This window comes from Olea europaea, chromosome 11 (assembly GCF_002742605.1).
Source record: "Olea europaea var. sylvestris chromosome 11, O_europaea_v1, whole genome shotgun sequence".
Classification (NCBI taxonomy): Eukaryota; Viridiplantae; Streptophyta; class Magnoliopsida; order Lamiales; family Oleaceae; genus Olea; species Olea europaea.
The window spans coordinates 13,748,302-13,773,725 of NC_036247.1; the positions used below are offsets into that span (position 1 = coordinate 13,748,302).

The 25,424-nt window shown below is 34.0% G+C and overlaps 2 protein-coding genes and 1 pseudogene across 2 annotated transcripts; 2 read left to right on the top strand and 1 right to left on the bottom strand.

Annotated features, from left to right (window-relative positions):
* The first annotated feature begins 357 nt into the window (after positions 1 to 357).
* LOC111404905 lies at positions 358 to 2,930 on the top strand (annotated as a pseudogene).
* A 1,111-nt stretch (positions 2,931 to 4,041) lies between these two features.
* Positions 4,042 to 9,268, bottom strand: LOC111403487 (calcium-dependent protein kinase 8-like). The gene is made up of 8 exons (XM_023032012.1): positions 8,313 to 9,268; positions 7,241 to 7,364; positions 7,002 to 7,145; positions 6,188 to 6,340; positions 5,979 to 6,094; positions 5,591 to 5,758; positions 4,591 to 4,821; positions 4,042 to 4,452 (listed from the first exon to the last, which is right to left on the bottom strand). Exons 1-8 carry the CDS (start codon positions 8,814 to 8,816, stop codon positions 4,297 to 4,299), a joined length of 1,596 nt encoding a protein of 531 aa, XP_022887780.1. The 5' UTR covers positions 8,817 to 9,268; the 3' UTR covers positions 4,042 to 4,296.
* A 10,646-nt stretch (positions 9,269 to 19,914) lies between these two features.
* LOC111403488 (translocation protein SEC62-like) lies at positions 19,915 to 25,173 on the top strand. Its single transcript, XM_023032013.1, has 5 exons — positions 19,915 to 20,128; positions 21,573 to 21,887; positions 22,287 to 22,488; positions 23,456 to 23,684; positions 24,722 to 25,173. The coding sequence occupies exons 1-5, from the start codon at positions 20,036 to 20,038 to the stop codon at positions 24,966 to 24,968; spliced, it is 1,086 nt and encodes a 361-aa protein (XP_022887781.1). The 5' UTR covers positions 19,915 to 20,035; the 3' UTR covers positions 24,969 to 25,173.
* The last annotated feature ends 251 nt before the right edge of the window (positions 25,174 to 25,424 follow it).

The window sequence follows — 25,424 nt, forward strand, 5'->3', positions numbered from 1 at the left end:
GTCAACTGATGTTGTCGACCATATTTGTATACTTAACTTTATTCAACCAAAAAGTCGATCATGAGTTTTGCCGAAAATTTAAATTAAGGTTCAAGTCAAACAGATTAAAAACCTTAAATTTTGTGTTTGGAAATTGTGAAAGAACCGAACATACAGCACACAGCTTAAACGGCACGGTGTAGACTAGTAGAACACAACACCCACGACATGATTTAATTAATGAAGAATCATAAATTCAAAGTGAAGCTCAATTAAAGTCACTTACAACACAACACCTCGTACCCTGTGAATTCTGCCATCTTTTGTACTATAATTTGGCTCCTTTCCTTAATTTCTACTACATATATCTATCGCTGAGACAACAACGGCTACAATGTTAAGAAGAACCAATATGGCGCCACCACTCCGCAGCCGCAGAACCCGCCGGAAACAATCCAACTCCACCGCCCGCCACCTCTTCAATAAAGTAGAAGAAAATGGAGGTGGTGAGATTGAAGAGGGAAGCTGGAGATTTCAAGCTGAATTATTGATGGATGAGTGTAGTTTCTTAAGAACAGAAAGAGAATTTGCTTTGAAGAAATTGGAGAAGAATAAAGTTAAGATGGAGAGGACTCTTCAATCAGCTGTTCATACCCTTATTTCTGTGAGTTTATATTTTTACCTGCAAGATGGTGGCTTGTTTAGAAAGACGAAACATGGGAGTCGACTGCTCGTTTGAGTTTTTTCTAGCATTCTATTTTAAAAGGCTCAAACGAGCAGTTGATTCCCAAGTTTTATGGGTTTTAGACTTCTTGAAAATAAGTGTTATTTATGGGTTTATGTATCATTGATGCTTAGAGACTATCACGACGTGTTTGATTAACTGAGAACGCTTGTGATTTCAAAGTTACTCTTTTTACTACAAGAAAGTAACTTACTTTCCAGAAAAAGTAACTTTCATTAAGCACGTGCTCTTATTCTATCGTTTTGTATGTTTACAGGGGAAAAAGAAGATTTCTGAAGGCAAGAATGATAATGCAGTGTTGGAAGAAGAGATTGAAGATTTAGCAGAGAAATTAGACGAGTTGCACATGAATTTGAGGATTAATACCAGTCGAAATCTTGATAAAGAGAACTCTGTTTCTGATTATAGAAGCAAGAATAAAGCTATTGGTGTAAGAATTATATCTCCCTTTCCAATTTTTTTATTGGAAATCATTCTTCACATGTTAATTTAGGCTTTCTCATGGTATATTGTTCTTTTTGTGTTGTTTCCTATCAAGTTTAGCTCGGATTTGATGGTACTATGTACTAAACATGCCCTTAAATAAGAATATATCAATATTTAGTCTATCAGTGGTGTCTGTGGTATAAATTTTATTTTTTCTCGAAGAAAATGAGAGATTTTGAGCTATGAACATGCCTGAATAGAAAAGGTTCTGCAGGTGGATACGTTGAGAGGAAAAATGGAGGGATTGTCAAAGGGCATGTTAGATAGAGTCGAGGAAGATTTTGGTCCATTGCTTTCTAGTAGAGCCATCAGTTCGGTTCCCGGTTCTGTTTCTACTTCCAAGCGTATTGATCGGTTTATTGAACCATCTACCTTTTCCGCCCGACAATCGTATCAGGCAAAGTTTCTGAGTCTTCTATTGTTATCCATTGCGGTTTATTGTCGAAAATAGCTTCTTTATTCGTTTATAATTTGGCGAAAAAAATGTTGTATCGACAGGAACCAGTGTCGCTAGAGGAAAACAAATGCTCGGGACGATGCAAGGCCATTATCCGTAGGATTGTAGAGCAGGTGAAAGTCGAGAACGAGCAGTGGTCTCAAATGCAGCTAATGCTGGGACGGGTGAGGGGCGAAATGAACGAACTGCAAGAATCCCGCGATTTCTGGGAAAATCATGCTCTTGATTTAGATCGCGAAATTCAGTCCCTAAGACGTGCGGTAAGAGTTCCTCGATTTTATATCGACAGGGTGAGCTCTAATTAAATATCTATTACTGATGCTGTAAACTCTGTGGTTAGGTTGTTATTTATGTTCTCTCATTGCATTGCAGAGACGTACTTTTGAAAAAAGTAGCTTTTAAGCTACTTTTAAACAAAAATTTCTCTCCTTCCATATGAAGGAGACTTTTGAATCATCTGCTATTCTTTCTTCCGATAACTTTTGGTGGTAATGAAATGGTCCCTTTTTCATAGGTGAAAGAATGGAGAAAGAAAGCTCTTGGTTTCGAAAATAAGGCTAATGGACTGCAAGTCGAGTTATCTTCACTTAAAGGGGTGCTTCAAAAGTCGAAAACAGAGCTGAACTCAGATCAAAACAAGAAGGTAGGCTCAGTTCCAGATTTATGTCCAGTTTCCTTACGCAAACAACTTGAAAAGGAAAAACATGAATCGAGCTCACGTTTGGAGGAAGACTATAATATTGTCGATAAAGTGCGGAAATGGAAGAATGCTGATGAAGAGCTGAATGAAGAAGAAAGCCTCGAAATAATGCCGACCAAAAATTTGCCGGCTATTTCTTTGGGAAAACAGCTTGTAAAGGAGAAGCTTCTTCGCTTGAAGGAAACTCGTCGTGCTATCAAAGGCAGCAAAGAGGAACTCTTTGGGAATGGAAGACGAAAGCCACAAGCGTGCAACACCGGACTCGTGGATCCAAAACGATCCCCGTTAAAAGACATTGAGAATTCGAAGGCATATTCTCGTTTCAATCTTTGATGGCATATTCGGTTTGTTTGATTAGATCGAATAAGAAACCAAAATAAGTTAATGAAAGTGCCCAAGAACTATAGCTATCTCAATATCGGAATCCAATGGAGTCGAAAAGAAGAGATGAAGAGGTGCGCAAAAATATTGAAATCTGTTTCGAATGGTCGACCAACAATATTGAAATTCTGTCTTCTCCAAGAAGGATTTGATAGCATTCAACAATAATTTTGTTTATTATGTTATCTAGTCATGTTTAATGCTAAATATCCTATGCGTCAATCAGAGCATGTCTAAATTGAGAAAATAATCTATCAAAATTGACAGTTAATTAAAATAAAACATGTTATCTTCATGTAGGGAAACAACCAGTCCCAGCTACTCGATTTGGTTGCTTGCCATTTCGACACTCAGGGTCTCTCGGGGTGAAAAAGTACCATTTATTTTTCCCTGGTATTCGAGTATAGCTCCGTGTATGAAAATTCACAAAAAGTGGAAAATACAGTTCAACAACTATGCATATTGATATATTCGACTAGACAACTAGATAGATTTAAGAAAGACGTATGAAAAATTATCAATTTTACTATGCATCCCGACCTGTCATAACATTAGAATATTAACCCAAAGGTAACAGAAAACGCAAACCCTTGAACAGATGAACCAAACCTGTTAAATTCCAGGGATCATGCTGGTAAAGATTGGCATCCTGTATAACGGGATTTGCTCGTTCAAGGCCTTCTTCTTCAAGAAAATGAGTTCGACCTCGAAAGGGACGAACAGGTAGAGAATCGACAAAAACAGTTTTGCATGGTTGGAGTTCTTGATCATTTTTACGATTAATGGCTTTCGTAGACTCCATTTTTTGGAGGTTGACGAGGACACACTACATAAATGTGGACTTAGTTTTTATATAAGGACGAAGGTAAGAGCTCGTATCGTTACCAAATCCAAATTTTGAAAGAACAAAGTAAATGATATGATCAAGATTTTATTTAGATATATATGTAAAATTATAAGTGTCTCGCGTTATTGAGAGAAAATGAGGACTCTGCTGACTTGTTTGGCATGGTCGACCAAAAGTGTCTCCCTTACAAAGTTGCCCCCAGGGCATAATCCAGTGGTACAAAGGACATAAGTGAAATTATTTCTCGCCTTACTAACAGTCGCAATGTGGAGGTTCGATTCCTGAGACATGGAATTGGACTCCTTGTAGGCGCAGTGTACATATAACTTTTGTTCACTGTATTGTTGGAGCACATCCCGCGATTTACCTGCCTCACAAATCTTTAGGGGCGGGACGATGAAAGCCCTCAAGGTTGGGATTAAACCTTTTTAAGAAAGAAAGTCCAATTCATTAAAATCGAACAACAATTTACACAAGTAAAACACTTTAAATCGCCAATTCTCTATGTTAAATATTATGCATGTCTAGCCATGTAGAAACGTATCATACCTAAAATCCTATCATGTAATAAAAAAGGAAAGAAAACTAGAACAAAAATGACTTAGAAAGAACGAAACAGTAAATTCATAAACTCAACAGAAAATTAGAAAAAATAAAATAAATTCGCAATGTGCCTCTCGAATCTGCTTTTTTCCCCTCGTTCATCGACCTTCGTTTGTTAACTTCAGAGAGGCATCCGTCATCAACTTCAAGCTAATACTATTGAATCGTTCGCGTGAGTATTGTCTGGACGCTTTTCTCCAATCAGTACCAGCCTTCATCATTGCAGAAAATTCTTCGTAGCTTATGCGTCCATCCTGCACATCAATGAAAGAAGATGAATAAAAATCGTTTACACTGAACAGAAAACCAACAATTTAAATGGTGATTCAGCTATATAAAAATTAACGATGTTTATGTGGTGATTCGGCTAAATACACAAGCGTGGAACTGACCTTATCTGTATCAACATCATGCATGATAGCATTGATAACTTCCTCGCTATTGGCATCATCTTCATCACTCAGAGCGTGCCGGAGTTCTTCAATCTCTATATATCCACTCTTATTTCGATCAAAAAATGAAAAAGCTTTATGTAGGTGCTCGTCATTGGCCATCTTTCTAATATGCACATAAACAGCAACAAACTCCCCATAATTCAAAGCTCCATCTCCATCAACATCAGCCTGTAATATTAGATGTAGACTTTGTAATAAATACAAATTACAAGCACATTCAACTCAACTCAGCTAAACCTTATCTTATACCACACTAGTAGAGAAGCCTTATCCTCATCGACTAGGTGACCTTTTGTGTGTGTGTGTGTGTGTGTGGGTGTTCATAGATCACAAAAATCTGAGAACCTCCTGTACAGCTAAGTATGGGCTAATGTTAAAATAAGATGCAACAGTTCAAAGCAAAAATGCAATGTGGACGCACAGCAGAATTACAGCTAAACTCAATATGATCATGAAGACACGCTTACTAGGATTGAGGTTAACCTAAACAGCAACAAACTCCCCATAATTCAAAGCTCCATCTCCATCAACATCAGCCTGTAATATTAGATGTAGACTTTGTAATAAATACAAATTACAAGCACATTCAACTCAACTCAGCTAAACCTTATCTTATACCACACTAGTAGAGAAGCCTTATCCTCATCGACTAGGTGACCTTTTGTGTGTGTGTGTGTGTGTGTGGGTGTTCATAGATCACAAAAATCTGAGAACCTCCTGTACAGCTAAGTATGGGCTAATGTTAAAATAAGATGCAACAGTTCAAAGCAAAAATGCAATGTGGACGCACAGCAGAATTACAGCTAAACTCAATATGATCATGAAGACACGCTTACTAGGATTGAGGTTAACCTAAAATCAAGACACAACTTTATAGTTTATTGCCACAAGAAATGTAATGAAGTATGAATGAAGGGAAGGGGAGTGCAAAAGTTACAGCTTCCATGAGAATCTGAAGATCAGCATCAGGTATCTGATGACCATTCTTTCGCAAACCAATTTTAAGTTCTTCAAGATTAATTAGGCCCCTCTTTCCAGTGTCCATCGTATCAAATGCTTCCTTAATCCCAGCCACTTCTTCCACGGACAAGTGCTCGGCCACAACCTGTACAAGCAAAATTCCAATAAATAACCATCTAAAAAAGGAATAGTAATATAGTACAGTTCTTTTTTTCTTTCAGAATTTTTTTTATTTATTTTTATTTTATTTATTTTATTTTTTATTTTTTGGTTCGACTAAAAGTCATAGGTCTCTGGTTGTAGAGGGACGAGAAAGGAGGGAGGATTTTATAATAAAAAGAGAATAAAGTAAACTTTGTAAGCACCCTTAGAGCCCTTTTCTTGAGCTTGTTCATCACAGAAAACTGTTTGAGCCTTGCTTTCACGGTCTCACCCAATGAGACATTTGGTGCCTTCTTTGCATTTTGAAGCCACGGATGCTCTGCATTTCAATATGAGAACTCATGAGAAATTAGTCTTGATTTCTTCTCCTCATATATTGCATACATTTTAATTTGATGTAAGCAAACATTACCGAGAACTTGCTGAGCCGTGAGACGACGGCTGGGATCTGGATCGAGCATTTTCTTTACAAGGTCCTTTGCATTGTCGGATACTTTAGGCCAAGGATCTCTCTTGAAATCAATGACAGATCGAATAATTGCTTGTGCCACTCCTTGCTCAGTTTCTGCACAATCAGAACAACATATAAAAAGATTAACTAAAATAAATGATGGGCCAATATCATTTCATCTTTGTGAACGTGATCAGAAAGAAACATTAAATTAAGCATAATTATACTCCAAGAACTTTCAGTGTTCCTATTCGCATCTAGTGCCAGTATTCATACATGGTGAACCTACTGCCATAACCCGTCTAGAAAGTAACTTGGACCACTAGAGATAAATCAAGAAAAATCACAAAAAATTTCATTTAAGTCACAGTTATTCCAAAAAAATTGGTTCACTCTCCTCCTACTTGCACGACATTTTTTTATTTACAAATTCCTGCAATGAACTCATTCCTTTATTTAAAATAAAGGTGGTGAATTCCTTCATCATCAAGAAACCTAATCATTTGTCATGAATTCTATCCCAGTATATAATTGCATTGCATTCTAGTCATTCTTAATATTTGCCACTAAATTTTATACATCACTTTCAACATGTTACGAAGTTTAAGTAATAAATTGGTGCTGTTACTGTGTTAATGTCATATTATACTTCTACATTTTAACGAAGGTCTCAAGGAGATCTAGTGCCTCTATTTTTCTGAATTTCGGACAACATATTCTCCTTCAACTCTAGACCTTAAAAAATGAAATAAAGAAAGCAACTATTGAAACAAACCTGCCCAGAAGGGTGGAACTCCACAAAGCAGAATATAAAGGATAACTCCAGCACTCCACACATCAACCTCTGGCCCATAGTTGCGTTTTAGAACTTCTGGGGCCATATAGTAAGGACTTCCCACAATCTCACTGAAGTGCTCACCTGAAGGCCAAATTTAATGATCATAGACCCGAGTTAACAAGGCAAATGGTATTTGAGCTCAATGCGGAAGACATTCTGATAAAAATGTTCCGTACCAGGTTTAAAGAAGATTGACAGACCAAAATCAATTGCTTTCAGTGGAGCTGTTTCTTTCTTATTTGCAAAGAGAAAATTCTCCGGTTTGAGATCACGATGCATCACTCCATGTCCGTGGCACATCTGCACAATGAAAGCACAATAAACTGTTGGTTACTCTAGGACTATAATTAACATATCAACAAATAACAAGTGAAATTTCAACAATGCAGCCAAAGTAAAACAGATGATTCCAACAACCGAGAATCACAATAGATACTGATGGAAGCCAAAGAGTTCAGATAGAGTACATCGATTCAAAGAATCAAAATTTTTTTTTGTTACATAGAATTCTACACCTATATGATTAAACAGAAGATGGGAGTAGAAAAGGCTACAGCATAGATTTGGAGTTCGAGGCTAATTAAACAAACGAAAGAAGGCAAAATAGAGGCTCAATTTGTTTTATAGGCTTAATTGTTTACAGCGCTAATACAAGTAGTATATGGTTTCCAATTAAATTTTCTCATAATAAGCTGAGTACTGTACATTACAGTGTATATGTGTGCTCAGTTTGATGAATTTGTGGGAATAAAGTATAATTGAAGTAGTATTTGATGGGAAGATAGTTTGCAGCAATTGCACCTTAATTAATCATAATAAACAGGAATTGATGTTAGCAAAGAAAATTCACAATATTCGTAAGTATCTTAAGCCTATTTCTCCACTAGCAACTTTCGAAAATGAATTATTAGAGGAGATGGACAGACAAATGAGAAATCCATGTTCAGCACCTGTTATGTCATACCAAGAAAACATTCGTGTGATATACAAGACTGCCAAGGAACATTCACACGCATTCTACACAGCACATAAAAAGAAAATAACAAAAACTATTTAATTGAACCATAAGAAACAGTTAATAGTATTTCCACATCCAATTTCGATAGCTTTAGAAAGTGGCTTTAAAAATTGTATATTAAGGCTTGTTCTGTACAATCGCGTCTAGTCTGAAGTATTCAGCAAGCAATAAGGACACAAAAAGATTAAATTTTTAAGTCCTGGTCAATTAAAAAAAGGGTAATATTTCACCTGAACAACTTCAACAATGGTCTTCATAATGAATGCAGCTGCCCTTTCCGTATAATGTCCCCGTGCCACTATCCGATCAAATAATTCACCACCTTCGCACAATTCCATAACAATATGAACGTCGCTTTCATCCTCGTAAGTGTTCTTCAAGCTCACGATATTTGGGTGCTTAGGCAAATGCTTCATGATCTCAACCTCCCTCCTCACATCCTCAACATCCACTGCAGTCCTCAGCTTCTTCTTGGATATGGATTTGCAGGCGAGTTTCTCACCAGACTCCACATCAGTACACAAATAAGTGATCCCAAATTCACCTCTGCCAAGCTCGCGCCCAAGATCATACCTTTCATTAATATTATGACCTGTCGGATCTTTCAACACAACAAGCTTGTTTGAACCCCCAGATCCATGATTCGCACCGTAATCTATGGAAAAAGGGTTCGGTTTATTCTTCCGTTTCTTCTTCTCAGAAGAACCATGAGGTGTTACACAGCAATTTCCCATGATTCACAAAGATCAAATCTTCTAATTTCCCTAACAAAAATATACCCCACGAAATATTTTCAAGGCATAGCAACAAATCTTGAAGAACTAGTTTTTCTTCTTATACAAATCTCCAAGAAATATCCGAGAATTCATAACATTAAAATTAACAAAACCTCACAAAAGATTAGATATTTAATAATAATAATGAATCAAGAAACAATGAAACATATAAAATTAAAATGCTAAAATAATAAAAACGAAAAAAAAAAAAGAAGCAAGAAAACACTATTAATTTTCTTGAATGTGGTCAAAAGCAGACTTGTTGAATTAAGAATAATATGACAAAGGGATGTGAAAAGAAAATTGTGAATCAGTCATGGATATGGATAGAGGGAGAGGCGAGAGAGAGAGAGTCAAAATGATCTTTTTAGCAGACACTTTTCTCTCTCTTGAAGTTCCAAACCTCGTGTTGTGTCTGTTCTTACTACTTTCTCTCTCTACTTTTTTTTGTTTTTTTTGACCTTCTTCTTTTTGCTTTTACTTTTTGTTGGTATTGTATTTTGATTTTGCTTCATTTGTTGTTTACATACTCATTTCACTTCTATTCCTAGAAATTAAACAATTTTTTTGGGAGAGTTAAATTTTAAAATAGTAATTTTTCGAAGAACTAGTGTTTAAAAATAAGGAAAAATTTTGAATTTACTTATAAAATTATTTTAAGAAATCCTTGTTTGAGCCTCATTTTGGAAAAAAAAATATATTTTTGAATAGTGATTTTTTTAAAAATATGTGATTAAAAAATAAGGAAATTTTTCGATTTTCGTGTAAAAAAATTTATTGGAGAATGTGTATTTGAAAATAAATTTTGAAAACTTGTTCGAATTATTGTGTGGTTTAAAATTAATTTTAAAAAAATAAGGGGCGTTTGGTTTGCCGTTTTCCAATAGTTTTCTGTTTTTAATTTTCGAAAATATCCAAAACGTGTTTGATCACTCGTTTTCGAAAATGTATTTTCGAAAACAAAGAAAAATTTATAAATGAAAACTCAAAAAGCTTAAAACGCTTAAAACACTCCGTTTCCCTTTTTTTATGGGATGCTTAGCAATACTTTTAAAATAGTAAATTCACTAAATTTAAAATATATATTATCTGATAATATATTAGCATAAAAAATATTATGTTTTACTAAATAATCAAATTAATTGAATAAATGTTATAAAACAATTTTTAAAAATTTTAAACCAAATGCATTTCCGAGTTTTCTGTTTTGAGAAATCGTTTTTCAAAATGACAAATCAAACACGTTTTTTGTAATTCTAAAATAGTCCCTTAAAATAGAAAATGAATACGCAAACCAAACACACCTTAAATTTCAAAAAAAAAAAATTTCAGTTATGAGAAAAATGGAACTGAAACATTTGAGCAATCCCTTCTTTACTTTATCAGTTTATCCAAATTTTTCAAAGTTTATCCATTTTATATGATTCTTTATTCTATTACAGCTTTTCTTTTTCAAAGAGTTTTACATGTTAAAATGACCTGTCAGTTTGACATGAAAATGGTTAGTTGTGTATATAGTAAGATTTAGCAAGTTCCAATATTTTGCATTCTCGATCTAGTTAAATGCGATTATGATTCAGCACGGTCCAAAAAGAAAAAGAAAAAATCAAATTAAAATAAAAAGTTCATATTCGTGATATTTGAAAAAAAATATAACAACTGAAGTGAGTTGTGGGCTACAAATTTCTCGACCTTTGACTCGAGAGTTTTACAATGCCATGTCGTGTTATATCTTCACAGAGGAGTTGGATTGTTAAAAAAAGAAAAAGAAAAAAGGATGTGGATTGTGGACTATGAATTTTTTGACCTTAACTTAAGAGTTTTTTCATACCATGTTGTGCCTCTATAGCCATTGTTATGGAATTATGCATCAATTTAGGTTTAAATTTAGTCTTTACATATAAAACACATTTATATATGGTAGGTGTATAAGTTTAGAATGATTTCTTATTTTGATAGGATTTTTTCCTTATGAGAAACATCCTCTCTATATGTGTACATATATGTAACACACGTTTATGAATTGTATAAAGGAATAAGTTCTTCTTCCAAAATCAACATGGTATCAGAACCCAGTTCAAGAAATAAGGGTTTGTGATTTTTTGATAAAAAAAAAAATTCTTGGGACTGGTCTTGGTGGAGGAAAAGGTTTGGGCAAGTATTTTCCAGGATTAAGACAAAGACTTAACTTGAATCACTTCTTGGTGGTTGACGACCAGAAAGCGGAGAAAATTGGCATAGCGACAGAAATCGATTGCACCGAGTGTTCCGCGACGTCTTTGGAACCCGACGTAAATCGAACGTGTAATCAACCCAAAATCTCCAGTAATCCGTTGCGTGTGGTGAGTGTTGGAGGGGAATCTAGCTTCGTCAACTTCTCTACTTCATCGTTGGGATCGCTTCATCGTCGACTTTTCTCCCTTAGTGAGCGTGGACTGTTTGGATTTGGGCTACAGAGTTGTGGGTTTTTTGCTATTTGTTTGGGCTGAGATGGGTCAGTTTCATTTTAATTTGGTTGAATTGATTTATGTAGTTTTGTTTGGGTTGCGTTTTACTGGACGTGCATTATTGTTGGATTGATATTATTATTAAGTTGGTTTGGAATTTATTTTGTGTTCCTTTTGATTCTCCGATAATCAATGGCGGAAGGTGATTAAAAAATGGTGAATGAAATCACAGTATCCCCATTTGCAAAAATCACGGAAAGAAAGTTAATGGGTAGTAGAAATTGTGTTCAATGGAAGAGAATTGTCTGTAGATATATGTCAAGTTTAGATTTGGGCGACCATTTGACTGATGTCCTACCTCTGCATTCTAATACTAATCCGGGTATTCGAAAAAAATGGTTGATGGAGGATGATAAACTCTTTAATCAGATTCAAAATACCCTTGACCCGACAGTTGATGATGTTATTAATCATTGTGATACTGTGAAAGAACTGTGGGACTATCTAGAGTTTATGTATGCTAGTAAACATGATGTGTCACATGTTCATGAACTAATGCTGAAAATTTACCGGGCTGAACAAAAGGGGCAAAATATGTTTCAATATTATACTGAAGTAAAACAAGCATTTAAAGAAAAGTGAGCCATGGTTCCTATTACTAATGATGTGAAGAAGATGCAAGAACAAGAAGAGCAGATCGTGGTTCAATGTTTTCTTGTAGGATTGGGTCCTGAGTATGAGGTAGCTCGTATTCAGTTACTTACCAGTGAGGCACTACCTTCATTGAGTGATATATATGCTCATCTCCTTCGGGTATGTAAGGACAATGACAAGGAGCAAGGTAGGACCAAATGAGACGGTAGCTCTGATTGGCACAAATTCAAAGTTAAATAACAATTATAATAATAAAGGAGGAAGAGGAGATAGTCGAGATAAAATTTCTAGCGGTAGTTCTCGTGGTTGTTATTATTGTGGAGACTAAGGATATATTAGAAGGAACTGTTGGAAATTCAACGGTAAACCAGCGGAACCCTATGAGAAAGTTTGCAAATGTTGCCACTCAGGATGGTCTTTTACCTGTACCTTCTACTCAGCCTCAAATTATAATTTTAGTAGATGAATATGCTCGCTTTACACAATTTTACGCCTCTCAACAACCTCTCACACATACCACTTCCACTTCCACTTTAGCCAACACAGGTAATTCTATAACGTATCTTTCTACCGCATCCCATAATTGGGTCATTGATTCCGGTGCCACAGATCATATGATTAAGGATACAGGTATACTTTTATCACTTAAATACTCTTCCAATATACCATGTGTCACTTTAGCTAATGGGTCTACAACTCCTGTTGTTGGATGTGAGACTGCATATCCAACAAACTCTTTACCAATGTCATCTGTTTTATGTTTATCTAAGTTTCTTTTCAATCTTTTATCTGTGAGTCAAATTACTAAATTCCTTAATTGTAGTGTTCTTTTCTTTCCTTACCATTGTGTTTTCTAGGATCTTGGGACGAAGCAGATCATTGGTGGAAGCGTGAATTCAATGGCTTATATGTGCTAGATTCTTCCCCTACACAGGTGCCAAGATCGATTGCATGCACTAGTACTTCTTCTCTTCCACAGCTCCATTGTCGCTTCGGTCATCCTTTCCTCCCTGTTTTGAAGCAATTATGTCATAGTCTTTGTAAAGTGTCTCAATTAAATTGTGAGTCGTGTCAATTAGCAAAACATCATAGAGTGTCATATTCTACTAGAATGAATAAACATGTTGTGTCTCCTTTTAATTTAATACATTCAGATATTTGGGGTCGTTGTTCTATTTTATCTAAGTCTGGTTTCGCTATTTTGTTACTTTAGTGGATGATCATTCTCGTATTATTTGGTTATATCTTATGAAAAATCGTTCTAAACTATTTTCAATTTTTTGTGCCTTTTATGCTGAGATTAAAACTCAATTTGACAAATCTATACGTATCTTAAGAAGTGATAATGCCAATGAGTATTTCTCATCGACATTTAATTCCTTTCTTTCACAAAACAACATTATTCATTAATCTTCATGTATTGTTACTTGCCAACAAAATGGAGTGGCAGAACGGAAGAATCGCCATTTATTGGAAGTTACATGAGCTCTCTTTTTTTATATGAAAGTTTCAAAAGAATTTTGGATAGATGCATTCTCCACTGTGTGTTACTTAATCAATCGCATGCCTTCATCTATCTTAGATGGAAAAATCTCTTATTCCATTCTATTTCCCTCTTAGACTCTCTTCTCTCTTGCTCCTAAAATATTTGGGTGCACTTACTTTGTTCAAGATATGAGACATCAAATTTCCAAACTTGATCTTAGATCCCTTAAGTGTATATTTTTGGGTTATTCTTGACATCAAAAGGGTTATCGATATTTTTCTCCCTCCTTAGAACGATACTTAGTGTCTATTGATGTCACCTTTTCGAGTCCACATCCTTTTCTAGTACTACTGTGTCCTCTAATCCATCTTCTATTGACTCTGGGGATGACTTTTTTATTTACACTGTGACGACACCTGTGTTACATGTGTCTTCTCGCCCTCTTATTCAAAGTGTTTACACTCATCGTGTGCAGCAATTTTCGGTGACACCTGATACTAGCCATAACTTGCCTCCTCTGTCGACTACTTCACCTCAGGATTCGTCACCCCCTCTTGATTCTACTCTTGATCTTCCCATTGCTCTCCGTAAAAGTAAACGATCATGTACTTATCTAGTCTCTTCTTTTGTTTCTTACCATGCATTATCCCCATCTTCCAAGTCTTTCATTGTTTTCTTAGAGCATCCGTCCACACCAAAATATATCTCTGAGACTTTATCCCATCGTGGCTGGCGAGCAGCCATGTAAGATGAAATGTTGGCACTAGAACATAATGACACATGGAAATTGGTTCCTTTACCACTCAATAAAAGGGCAATTGGGTGCAAATGGGTGTTTACAATCAAGATGAATCCTGATGGATTTGTTGCTCGATTGAAGGCTCGTTTGGTTGCTAAGGAGTATGCTCAAACTTATGGTGTGGATTATTCTGAGACTTTCTCTCCTGTTGCGATTGTTCATTTCTCTTACTGCTACCTATCATTGGCGCTTCACCAGCTGGATGTGTGAAACTGGATGTTAAAAATACATTTTTCCATGGAGATTTGTATGAAGAAGATTACATGGAGCAACCACCAGGGTTTGTTGCTCAAGGGGAGTTAGGGAAGGTATGCAAACTACAAAAGTCATTATATGGTCTGAAACAATCACTCTGTGCCTAGTTTGGAAAATTTAAACAATCACTCCGTGCCTGGTTTGGAAAATTTAGTGAGGTTGGTGATTGAATATGACTTGAAAAGAAGTGCATATGATCACTCAATATTCTTTAAACAGTCTACAGTTGAGTGTAATTTGCTAGTTGTATATGTTAATGATATTGTGATTACTGGTAGTGATAGCAGTGACATAAGTATGTTAAAGGCTTTCCTAGGCACAAAATTTCAAACAAAGGAGCTAGGTCCTTTGAAATATTTCCTAGGGATAGAGATATCTCGAAGTGGCAAAGGAATTTTCCTATCTCAAAGGAAATATGTTCTGGACCTATTGGATGAGACGAGTTTAGCTGAAGCAAAACCTAGTGATGCCCCTATGATACCAAATATGAAACTCGGAGCAGAAGATGGAAATGTGTTTATCGATGCAAACAAGTACAGAAGGGTAGTGGGAAAGTTAAACTATCTTACAATTACTTGGCCAGATATTGTGTTTTCCGTAAGTGTTGTTAGTCAGTTTATGTCATCTCCTAGAACTTCACATTGGGATGCCGTAACTCATATAAGGTATCTCAAAGGAGCTCCAGGACGTGGACTTCTTTAAAGAGACCGGGGTCATTGTAGGGTTGAGGGTTTTTTAGATGCTGACTGGGCAGGTTCTCTCATGGATAGGCGCTCTACTTTAGGGTATTGTGTTTTCGTTGTAGGTGATCTAGTCTCTTGAAAAAGTAAGAAACGGAGTGTTGTGGCTCAATCAAGTGCAGAATCTAAATATCCGTCTATAACACAGGTGACTTGTAAACTTATGTGGCTGCATCACTTACTTGGAGAAATTGACATTGATACGTCTCACTCTATGAACTTGTGGTGTGATAATCAAGCAGCTATTCACAATGCCACTAATCCAGTATTTCATGAGAGAACAAAGCATATAGAGGCAGATTGTCACTTTGTTCGTGAAAAACTACAATAAGGATTGATTTCGACTAAGCATGTCAAGATAGGAGATCAATTAGCTGATGTGTTCACTATAGCCTTAGCCGGAACTCGAGTAAATTATATTTGTAACAAGTTGGGCATGATTGATATCTATGCTCCAACTTGAAGGGAGTGTTATGAAATTATGCATCAGTTTAGATATAAATTTAGTCTTTACATATACAACACATTTATATATGGTAGGTGCATAAGTTTAGAATGATTTCTTATTTTGATAGGATTGTTTTCTTATGAGAAACATCCTCGCTATGTGTATACATATGTAACACACGTTTATGAATTGTGTAAAAGAATAAGTTATTCTTCTAAAATCAACAGCCTTGAACCATTTTTAAGAGTTGGATTGTTGTGTCGCTTCTAATTGCATCAACAGAAATTAGTGTAACTCAGGTACTCTAACTCACACAACAAACAGTCAGATTTGAGGCATACAAATAAAGGGCCTGACTTTTAGGATTACAAATCTCCCTGATAGATCATTTTCTTGGAATGCATATCAAAAATGGTTGTTATTCACTTTCGCCACACATTGCTCAGGAGCATCTCAAATTTCCTAGCGAAAATTTGACGAAACAGCAGATTCAACAATTTCTTGCTGTAGTAAACTACTACCAAACATATCCGAACAAGCAAAATAAAAAGGTGCACAAACGCAACAACTAGTAAACCAATGCTAGAGACTTAAAATTAATTAAAACATTGGATACAAAGAAAGCATGATTTTATACATGTGTTTTGATCCGTCTCATTATGCTATCGTCCTATGGTTTAAGGTCTTCAAAAATCTTCCTATTTTTTGCCATCCAAATGCAGTAGATTGTGCTTGCAAGAGCAATATGAAAAGGGTGCTCAACAAAGAACATGCGTATAAGTTGACATTATTATTCTCACCTAACATGTTGGACGCTTTGTTGCAACAAAATTTGTAATATTTCTTGATAATTTTCGATTTATGTTTCTTAAAGACCAATTAAAAGATGTTTTAAATGATTTTAAAAATTTGCTTTTATAAATATAGAATAATTCTACATGTACATTATGGTATGTAATTTTATGATTGGAGGGTTGAAAAAACTACTTTTCAACTCTCCAATGATATTATGTCACTTGTACATTATAAATACCCTTATAGATACCACAATATACATTTAGCATAACCCATAAATATATATCTATGACAATATATTAAATATCATATCAAGTGAGAATTATTTTGGGACGATTTTAATCCTACTATAATTCAATCATTTCAATAATACTTTACTTTTCGCTTTTCAATATGCCATAAAATAATACAAAATTCTTGTTATGTATGAATTTCACGTTATTAATTTTCAATTACTTAACATTCACATTAATATAGACTAAATGAATTTTTACTTGATCAATCTTGATCTACATGAATTTAGAGTTATTATAGATGAATTTATTTCTATTCACGTATCTAAAAATTTTAATGAATGTTTAAATTCATATATTATAAATTAATTCTCATGTATCAAATGTAGTATAAAAGGTAAGGTTGCTCATTTATAACATTTCATCATCATCACAAAAAAACTTGAATCATAAAAGTTGCGTTTTGAGAATACAATTTTTTTCTCTTAAATTTTTATCCTAGATTTTATTTTCTTTAGTTTGTTCGTGACTCATCAAATCCTTGAAACAAATTGGTATAAAATATTATTTTTACAGCACTTCTAAAATATTTTAGAAAAATGTGCAATACATGTGCGACCCTAACTAGTATATATAAAATTCAATAATTTACATGATTAGCGCCCAAAATACTCTCCAATTTTAGGCTACAATTCAACGCATAAATTGACAGCCACTTTATTGGGTGCCACATTTAATCTCACTAGTCAAAGTTGAACGTGCATTGCACGTTATTCTAAAATACTTTATAAGTGATGTAAAAGTAATATTTTGTACCTATTTGTTGACGGATTTGATGAATCTTGAACGAATTAAAGAAAATAAAATTTAATATAGAAATTTAAGAGAAAATTGTACTTAAATTTTACTATAAAAACTCAATTTTATTATTCAAATTTTTTGTAATGATGAATACTATAAATGATCAATTATTTATATTATATTTGATACATAAAAAAATTAATTGTTAATTCATAAATTTAAATACCCATTAAAATTTCTAGATATATGAATATGAATAAATTTGTCTGTAATAACTATAAATTCATGTAATTCAAGATTCATCAAGTGAAAATTTATTGAATTTAGGTTAATGTGAATTTAATTAATTGAAAATTAATAACATAAATTTCATAAATGACAATAATTATATAGTATTTATTACATATCGAAAAAAATGAATAGTATGAGGGTTAAAATCATCCAAAAATGATTATCCCATGATGTGATAATTTAATATATTATAGATTATACATGATGGTAAAGTTTGACTAATAGTTAGAAGAACAATTCTACAAGTACATCATTTTTTACACCTTTTTTCACAGCACACACACATGCAAGTGGTTGGGGTCCACGATTAAAATAATCGTGGACCTCAACTTTGTGAGGAAGTGTGAAAATTGCTGTAAAAAAATGATGTACAAACAGCATTTTTGTAGTTAGAAATAAGTTACTGTGTAATCGTGGACCCCAACTTTGTAAGGAAGTGTGAAAATTGCTGTAAAAAAAAAAAAGTACAAACAGCATTTTTGTAGTTAGAAATAACTTAGTCTACGTGTACACAAATAAGTTTGCTTTGAATTAAATAGTTTTTTATTGGTCGAATAAATTACTTATTTAAAAATACTATGTACTTTACTACCAAAATAAATAATTTTTATATATAGAAAAAAAATGATATATTTATTTAATACAAAATATATTTTAAAAGTAAGATTTGGGGTTAATTTCATTTTTAATTTCCGAACTTTCAATGAAATTTCGATTAGCTCACCCATCTTAAATTTGTCGTAACAAGATTGCTGAACTTCAACTTATTTTCGATATAAGTCATTCTGCTAGCCCTCGTTTTTAAGTAAATACATCATTTCATGTTGTGATTTTAGATCTTAAAATTAAAATGAAAAGAGTATTGAGTATACTTAGTTGAGCAAATTATCGTTGATTTTCAAACAGGATATATTTTCAAAATTTTACGATCACGACATAGCTAGGTGGCATATTTTAATTTTTAAAAGGCATAACACATCAAATTGCTATTGCTAGAACTGTAAATGGATCAAATATGTATCGAATCTACCTATATTCGATGGATAAGAATAATTATTTGTTCCGATAAATTCAACGGATATTTGATTGCTAAATCTATATCCAATTTACTATCTTATCAAATACCCGATCCGAAATTGAAGAAATTACGAAAATAAAAAAATTTATATTAGTTAACTTCTATATTCTATAACTAAGCACATTGTTACATGTATATCAAGATTTACATAATGTCATATATCACTCTATCATTTTCTAGTTTAAAATACATCATATTATGTAATCCATTATGTACATTTTTTATATACAAATAGAAAATTCCTAAAATTAATAGAAAAATTCTAGTTGTACATAATTATTGCACATAATAGTGTCCATAATGTGATGTAGCAATCATCCAATTATTGATATGCATGTGTGAGATTTGAATTAATAATTGGATCGAGTGCCACGTGTAATTATGTATACCATTATGTAAATAATTATGTACATGTAGCACTTCTCTAATTAATAAGTTCAGATAACTTTTTACCCAATTTTTTTGGTCTACCTACTTATAGATTAAAAATCTCATGATATTCTAATGAGTATCCAATGTGAAAAGTGGGAAACTGAAAATAACGAAAGCAACTCCAATTGTTCTCCCCTTTTGTTATTTAATTTATAAAATAAATAAATTATTTTTATTTTTATTTTAATTAATAAAAATAAAAAAATCTCAAATATTTCATTACTATTTGTTGTTTGAAAATTTATGTGTAAAATATAATGCAAGTTTGAAAATGAAAAAAAATTATGTGTTGTAATTATGTGATAATATATAAAATATTATATTATTATAATAAATCAGATCGGGTTAATCTACATCCATATTTGATTCATTTAATTAACGAATTTTCGGATTCGGATCTTGATCAGGTTATTGAACTGAGATCATAAGTTCATCTCTCATAAATTTTATCGACTTCAGATCAAAATCCAATTCATTCACAATCATAGCTATTGCTTTACACGGGGAGTGTCGTGTTTTAGTAAGGGGAAATTGTTAGGAGCCATTGGGCCAATTATCTGGGCGTCGATCCTCTTACAATCTCCATAAAGAGACCAATAGGCCCATTTCTTAAACGTTACAACTCAGGTAAAATATAATTTAATTCTATTTATGCTTTAAAGAAAAGTAAATAAATTTCAAAGAAACGCTGTAATCAAAAAAAGAAAAATACAGGGAGATGAAGAAACCGGGCGGCGGCGGAGGTGCGGCCGTCGATAAGAAGCGCAGTAGGCGTTCATACGGAGAGTCCAGCACTGAGACCCCTCCTAGGGTTGGTTAATTAATGTTTTACTAATTAAATATGTACGCATAGAAAGAAATATAAAAGTTTTAATTTTTGCATTTTTGGTCTTTATAATGTGCTTTATCACTGAATTTTGGCTTTTTCCTGATTTTTTGTTACATTTCCATGGAAGATCTGACCCCAATTTTAAAAGCCCCGATGTAAAGATTTTGTCATTCTACATTTGTTGATCTTTTTAATTTTTTATACATGATGCTTAAGATATTGGGTAGTTCCCGAGTAATTCCTATAATTGTAATTTAGCTAATTTTTCCCTTCTTAATATCATAAAAGCAATGCAACCTATAAAGGACTCATTTTTGTAATGATTTAATTAAATTTCCCAATTTTAATCAATTCATTAAACCAAATAAAGGGTTACTTGGGTTTTCTAGATGGTGGGATAGTAGCCCTTTCTAGTTTCTAGGATCATTTTTTTTTTTTTTGTGTGTGTGTCATTTTCTATCTTTCTGAAGAAAGGTGTTATTATATTTTAATAACGATCACAGTTTCTTTTGTTCCTTCTTATGTAGATTGCATGATAGTTTTTTCACTTTTAAATAGAAATACCCTAAAATTATACTTGTTTTTGGACTAGTCAAAATCCACAGGAGACGGTGTAATAGGACTCTCACTTTTCTCGAGTGTCACCCTTTACTGTTGTGTCCTTGCTACTTTTACATGCTATAGAACAAATGTGATTAATTTTAAACCAAAGGTAAGTCTGACCGTGCTTGGGGACTGTTAACATGTACTTTAAAGATGAAGTCCTTACTTTTCCCACAATTATCAGAACCAGAAGTTTAAGGTGTATTTCCTTAATTGCCCCTACTTTTGATTTTTGGTTAAGCATAAGTTTCAAGGCGCATGCTACTTGCATCTTTTTCATGTACAAAAATTCTTTATCCTTCTAGTTATTCCTTATTATGGTGATCCAATATGCATCTCATTTAAAATTAACCTTTTCCCTTTCCAAATTTCAATTGCTGAAAAGTTCTACGTATACTTTGAAGTGCATGAAAAATCTCTCATAAGCTGATTTAAATGTTGGATTACTTAATTACACAGAGTTATATTTATGTCTCATAAAATAGGTTGTGGATAAAATGAGTGAGTCAATGGAATGGACTCTCAAAAGTTTATTTCATTACATACCTAGAGATGGTTGAATCACATGTGTTTGCTGGGAAATATTTTTCTTTTTCTCTTTTTCTTTGTAAGTAAGAATCTCGGGAAACTGGTTGATCAAGGAAAATAATAGATATGCACATTTCCCCATAGGATCTTGGAAAAATCGAAAATAATTGAAAATTGTCACTCATCTCATTTTGCAGAAAAGCTATTTACAAGAAGTGTAATTGTTTGTTTTTCTTAAATTTCTGATGGTTTTATGTATCTAAAATCTAACCCAATGCCCTCTTCTATATTCCAGAAGCAAGCTGCAAAAAAGGACGTGTTTCAGATTTTTGCTGAGAAAGTAAGAGATCATAAGAATCTGGAGTCTAGATGGGCTGTCTTACAAGAGACAAGAGTGGAATATTTTAGAGGAAAAGATTTTGTTAGCTTTCTGAGAAATCATCCAGATCTCAAAAACATACTTGAATCAGACAGGAACTTAGAAATTGAAGATATAGGAGACATTCTGCTGCGAAAAAATCTTATAGTGCGGTGTGATCGTGTTGTCAAAACTCTTCGGCCTGGGAAGAAAAAGTTGTCTACATGGCCTGCACATTTGGAGTTATTCTCGGTGAGTTCCTAAAACAATTTGTTTGCAAAGTCAACCTGAAAGGTGTTCTTTATTTATTTATTTTTCCTGGGGGGGTAGGGGTGGCAGCTTTTGAACTTTGTGTGGTTGGTTATAGTGTGGGATGATCTAATAACAAGAACAAGTTAGCATTTCTTTAAAATTAGAGTTTGCTACATGAGTCCTTTATGTTGTGAAACACAATTCAAGCTAGCTCAATATGAATAAAATCAAATGGTTTGGAAACCACAACAGGGCTTGGTGTTGCACAGCTAACTTACGAAATTTTCGAGTCCACATGTAATATGTTATCCCACTTCAGCCTAGTAATTATTATTCAGTTTCTTGATCCTGTTAAATGAATTTTTACTTCTTTATCTCTTATTTGTTGATGCTTTGCAGGAGCAAGTTTTTTCTGATAATGATGCCTTCTTTGCTTGGACATTTGTGAACCGATGGCCGTTGTGGCAAACACTTCTCTCATTTTTCTGGCCTGTTTTGACCATTGCAATCTGCTTGTTTCCTGTATATCCCCACCGCTGCAAGCTATTTATTCTCTACTTCTGTGCGGGTTTACTGCTGCTTATACTTACCCTGCTTCTCTGTAAGTTCTTTAGTGCTGATATCTAGTTTAACTTAACTCCATTTGTTTCTTGCAATTCCTCTCGTGCTTGGTGTGTGTGATGATACTGTTTCCATTGTTTGCGGGCATGCAGTATTATAATGGGCTGAAAAAATAGTATTGAGAGACAGTTTAACCGAGATATCGTTTTTGCAAAACGTGCTCCTAGTATTCTGTGTAGGAGTTTGTAGGAATAGCTCTTTCTAGTCTAGGTGAAGAGTATAGAAATAATTAATTTGTTACTTTATATGTTTAATTTGTTTGGATGCTAGAGAAGGGACAACTATGTACTTTACAATATGGCTAACCATCTATATAGATACAATACAGTGAACAACAGTTGTTATAAAATATTTATGCAATATAAATAAAGTTACAACAAAGGAGACATAAAGAATTTATAGTGAAAAAGAGTTTAATTGTGAATATGAACTCAGGTTTATCCCTTTTTTCCGTGTTGCCTTGTTATTGCCAATCCCCTAGGCAGGCCTTTTTCACTACTCACATATATGCGCCACTCTGTTCTCCGCTGCAGCCGAATGCATATACTGTTTCATATTCTATTAATTGAAAAAATCATTTTAAGCTGTAACAATCTGTGTCCAAGAATTTGCTGATTTTTCTTATCAATTGATGTTAGCAAGGAATATAAAATGGTGATTTGCCATTTAAGAGAGCATCGAGTTCTTTGTTTCTGAGTATTGAAGTGTATTTTTTTTTTTTTTAAAGTTTTCTTTTCCCTGCATAGCCGAGTTTCACTCTTCTATTATTATCGTGAAGAATTTGTTTGATAAATATTTATATATAGTTAATTTTGATAGATATTTAGCTCATTTGGCAATCCATTCTCTTTGTGTCTCGTGGTGATTGACGTGAAATATATTTATTCATTTTTATATGAAATAGCTGCTTCCGAATCAAATTTCTTATGCTGATTCTTTTCCTGCAGTAAGAGCCTTTGTCTTCGGATCTCTATGGATACTTCTTGGAAAGCGTGTCTGGATTTTCCCGAACATTCTTGCAGAGGAAGCAACACTCAAGGAATTATTCCAGTTTTGGCCCAAGAAGGATGAGGATGAGCGTCCGAAGTGGACGGCTAGGCTATTTTATACAATAGTAGCCGTGGTGGTCATTTTACTTCTGAGGCACCATGCTCCTGATGAAGCCGCTAGAGCCAGGTATGTGTGTCTATATTAAAATTTTTCCCACCTGCAACCCAAAGCAAAGAAGGAAATTAAATGAAAGATGAAGTGAAAGTGCTTGTAAATGTAAGAGAGGTAAATGTTGATTATATCTTCATTTTTTTTAATTAATTAAATTATTTTGCTGCTTCTTTCTCTCTCTTCTTTCTGTCTTCATGTACGCTAAACTATAAATATACTGCCAAAAATCAATTTCTTATATTCTTCACCTCCCCTTGCTCCCCTCCGAAATCATCTAGTTTGTCGAAGGGGATGAACAAAATGCTAATCTTGGAGGGAATTTTTTTAGTAGGTGAATTTGGTTTGTGGAATTTGTCTAATGAAGGTAGGCCTTTTTGTAGAAAATTTTGCAACCAGTCTTCATTTCGTTTCCTCTCACTACTTTTGCCATCCATAGGAAAATTCCATTAATCTTTTTCTCTCTGTGTCACAGAGGTTACAATTCCTACACGTTTATTTTTGTTTGTCATTTTTAATGGTCTTGGATTGTATTTATGGTGGGATTATGACTTCTCTGACTCATTTGATCTTACTATTTGCTCATACTATGAACATGTTTAGGCTGGCTTATGTTAAAATAAAAAAAAGCTCCAAATGTGTGGCTTATTTGAATGCATGCGAGTCCACATTAAAAATAAGCTACACAGTTGGTTCTTATTTTTCAGTATTAGCCACCCCTAACATGCTCTATAAGCAATTATTGCACTTGGATAGTCGACAAATCTCAGAAATACAAGGGAACAAAAATTAAGGTCTATTAATAAAGCTCGATAATCTCCTTGTAGTCTGAAGCAAAATTTTCCTTATTTTCCTTTTCATGTCTTGTTTGGTAGAAGACGACTGGATAGTCTAGATTACACAATTCATAAGGATGAAAAAGATCCAACCTCGTGTTCTTTATAATGTTGAGTCCAATATTGTGTACTAACAAAGCACCGAATAATATATACGTATGGTATGTGGCATGGGCACCAAAATGCACGATGCTCAAAAAGAAACTTCTCTTCTTGCAGGTATCAGAAGCGGGTTTCCAACATAATTGATGACGTTCTTGAGTGGTCCCCAAGTCTTGCACTGTCGGGGATGATGGAAAAGCAAACAGTGTTTAATGCTACCGATCCTGATAGTAATGTCACTGATGGGAGTAAAACCACTACAGAACAGACGGCTCAACCTGAGGATGTAGAGGGTGATATCATCACGGATGAACATGAAGTCGAACAACCTATTGAAAATTCAGAAGATACAGATCACCAATAATCATTGTTGCCATTATCTGTAATTGTAAAGCATGAAATCTCAATTGGACAACAGGATACAGAAATTTTTGTTTCATTTTGCTTCTTTAACGTCGAATTATGTTTTTACTTCTTTATTTTTAGTTGTCTCGAGAGTATAACTTTGTAATTTATTCTGTATAAGATGGCATTCTTACTAGAAAACTAATTGCAGTGGTTTCTTCTGATACCCTGTCGGTATTAGCTTTAGCCAGGCTCAAAGCTTAACTCGATTGATGCCGGTGTTTGCCAAACTTTATAGAACTGACCCAAAAACCCATCTTCAGTTCAGAAAAGTAATTTGTGGATGAGCCAGAAAACCAGTCTCGTTAACCCCAGTGTAACACTGCTTACTAGTCCTCAAACATTATTCGGCAAGTCAACCACGTGACTTATATAGACTACTAAAATGCATGATAAACGAGACATTTGATTAACA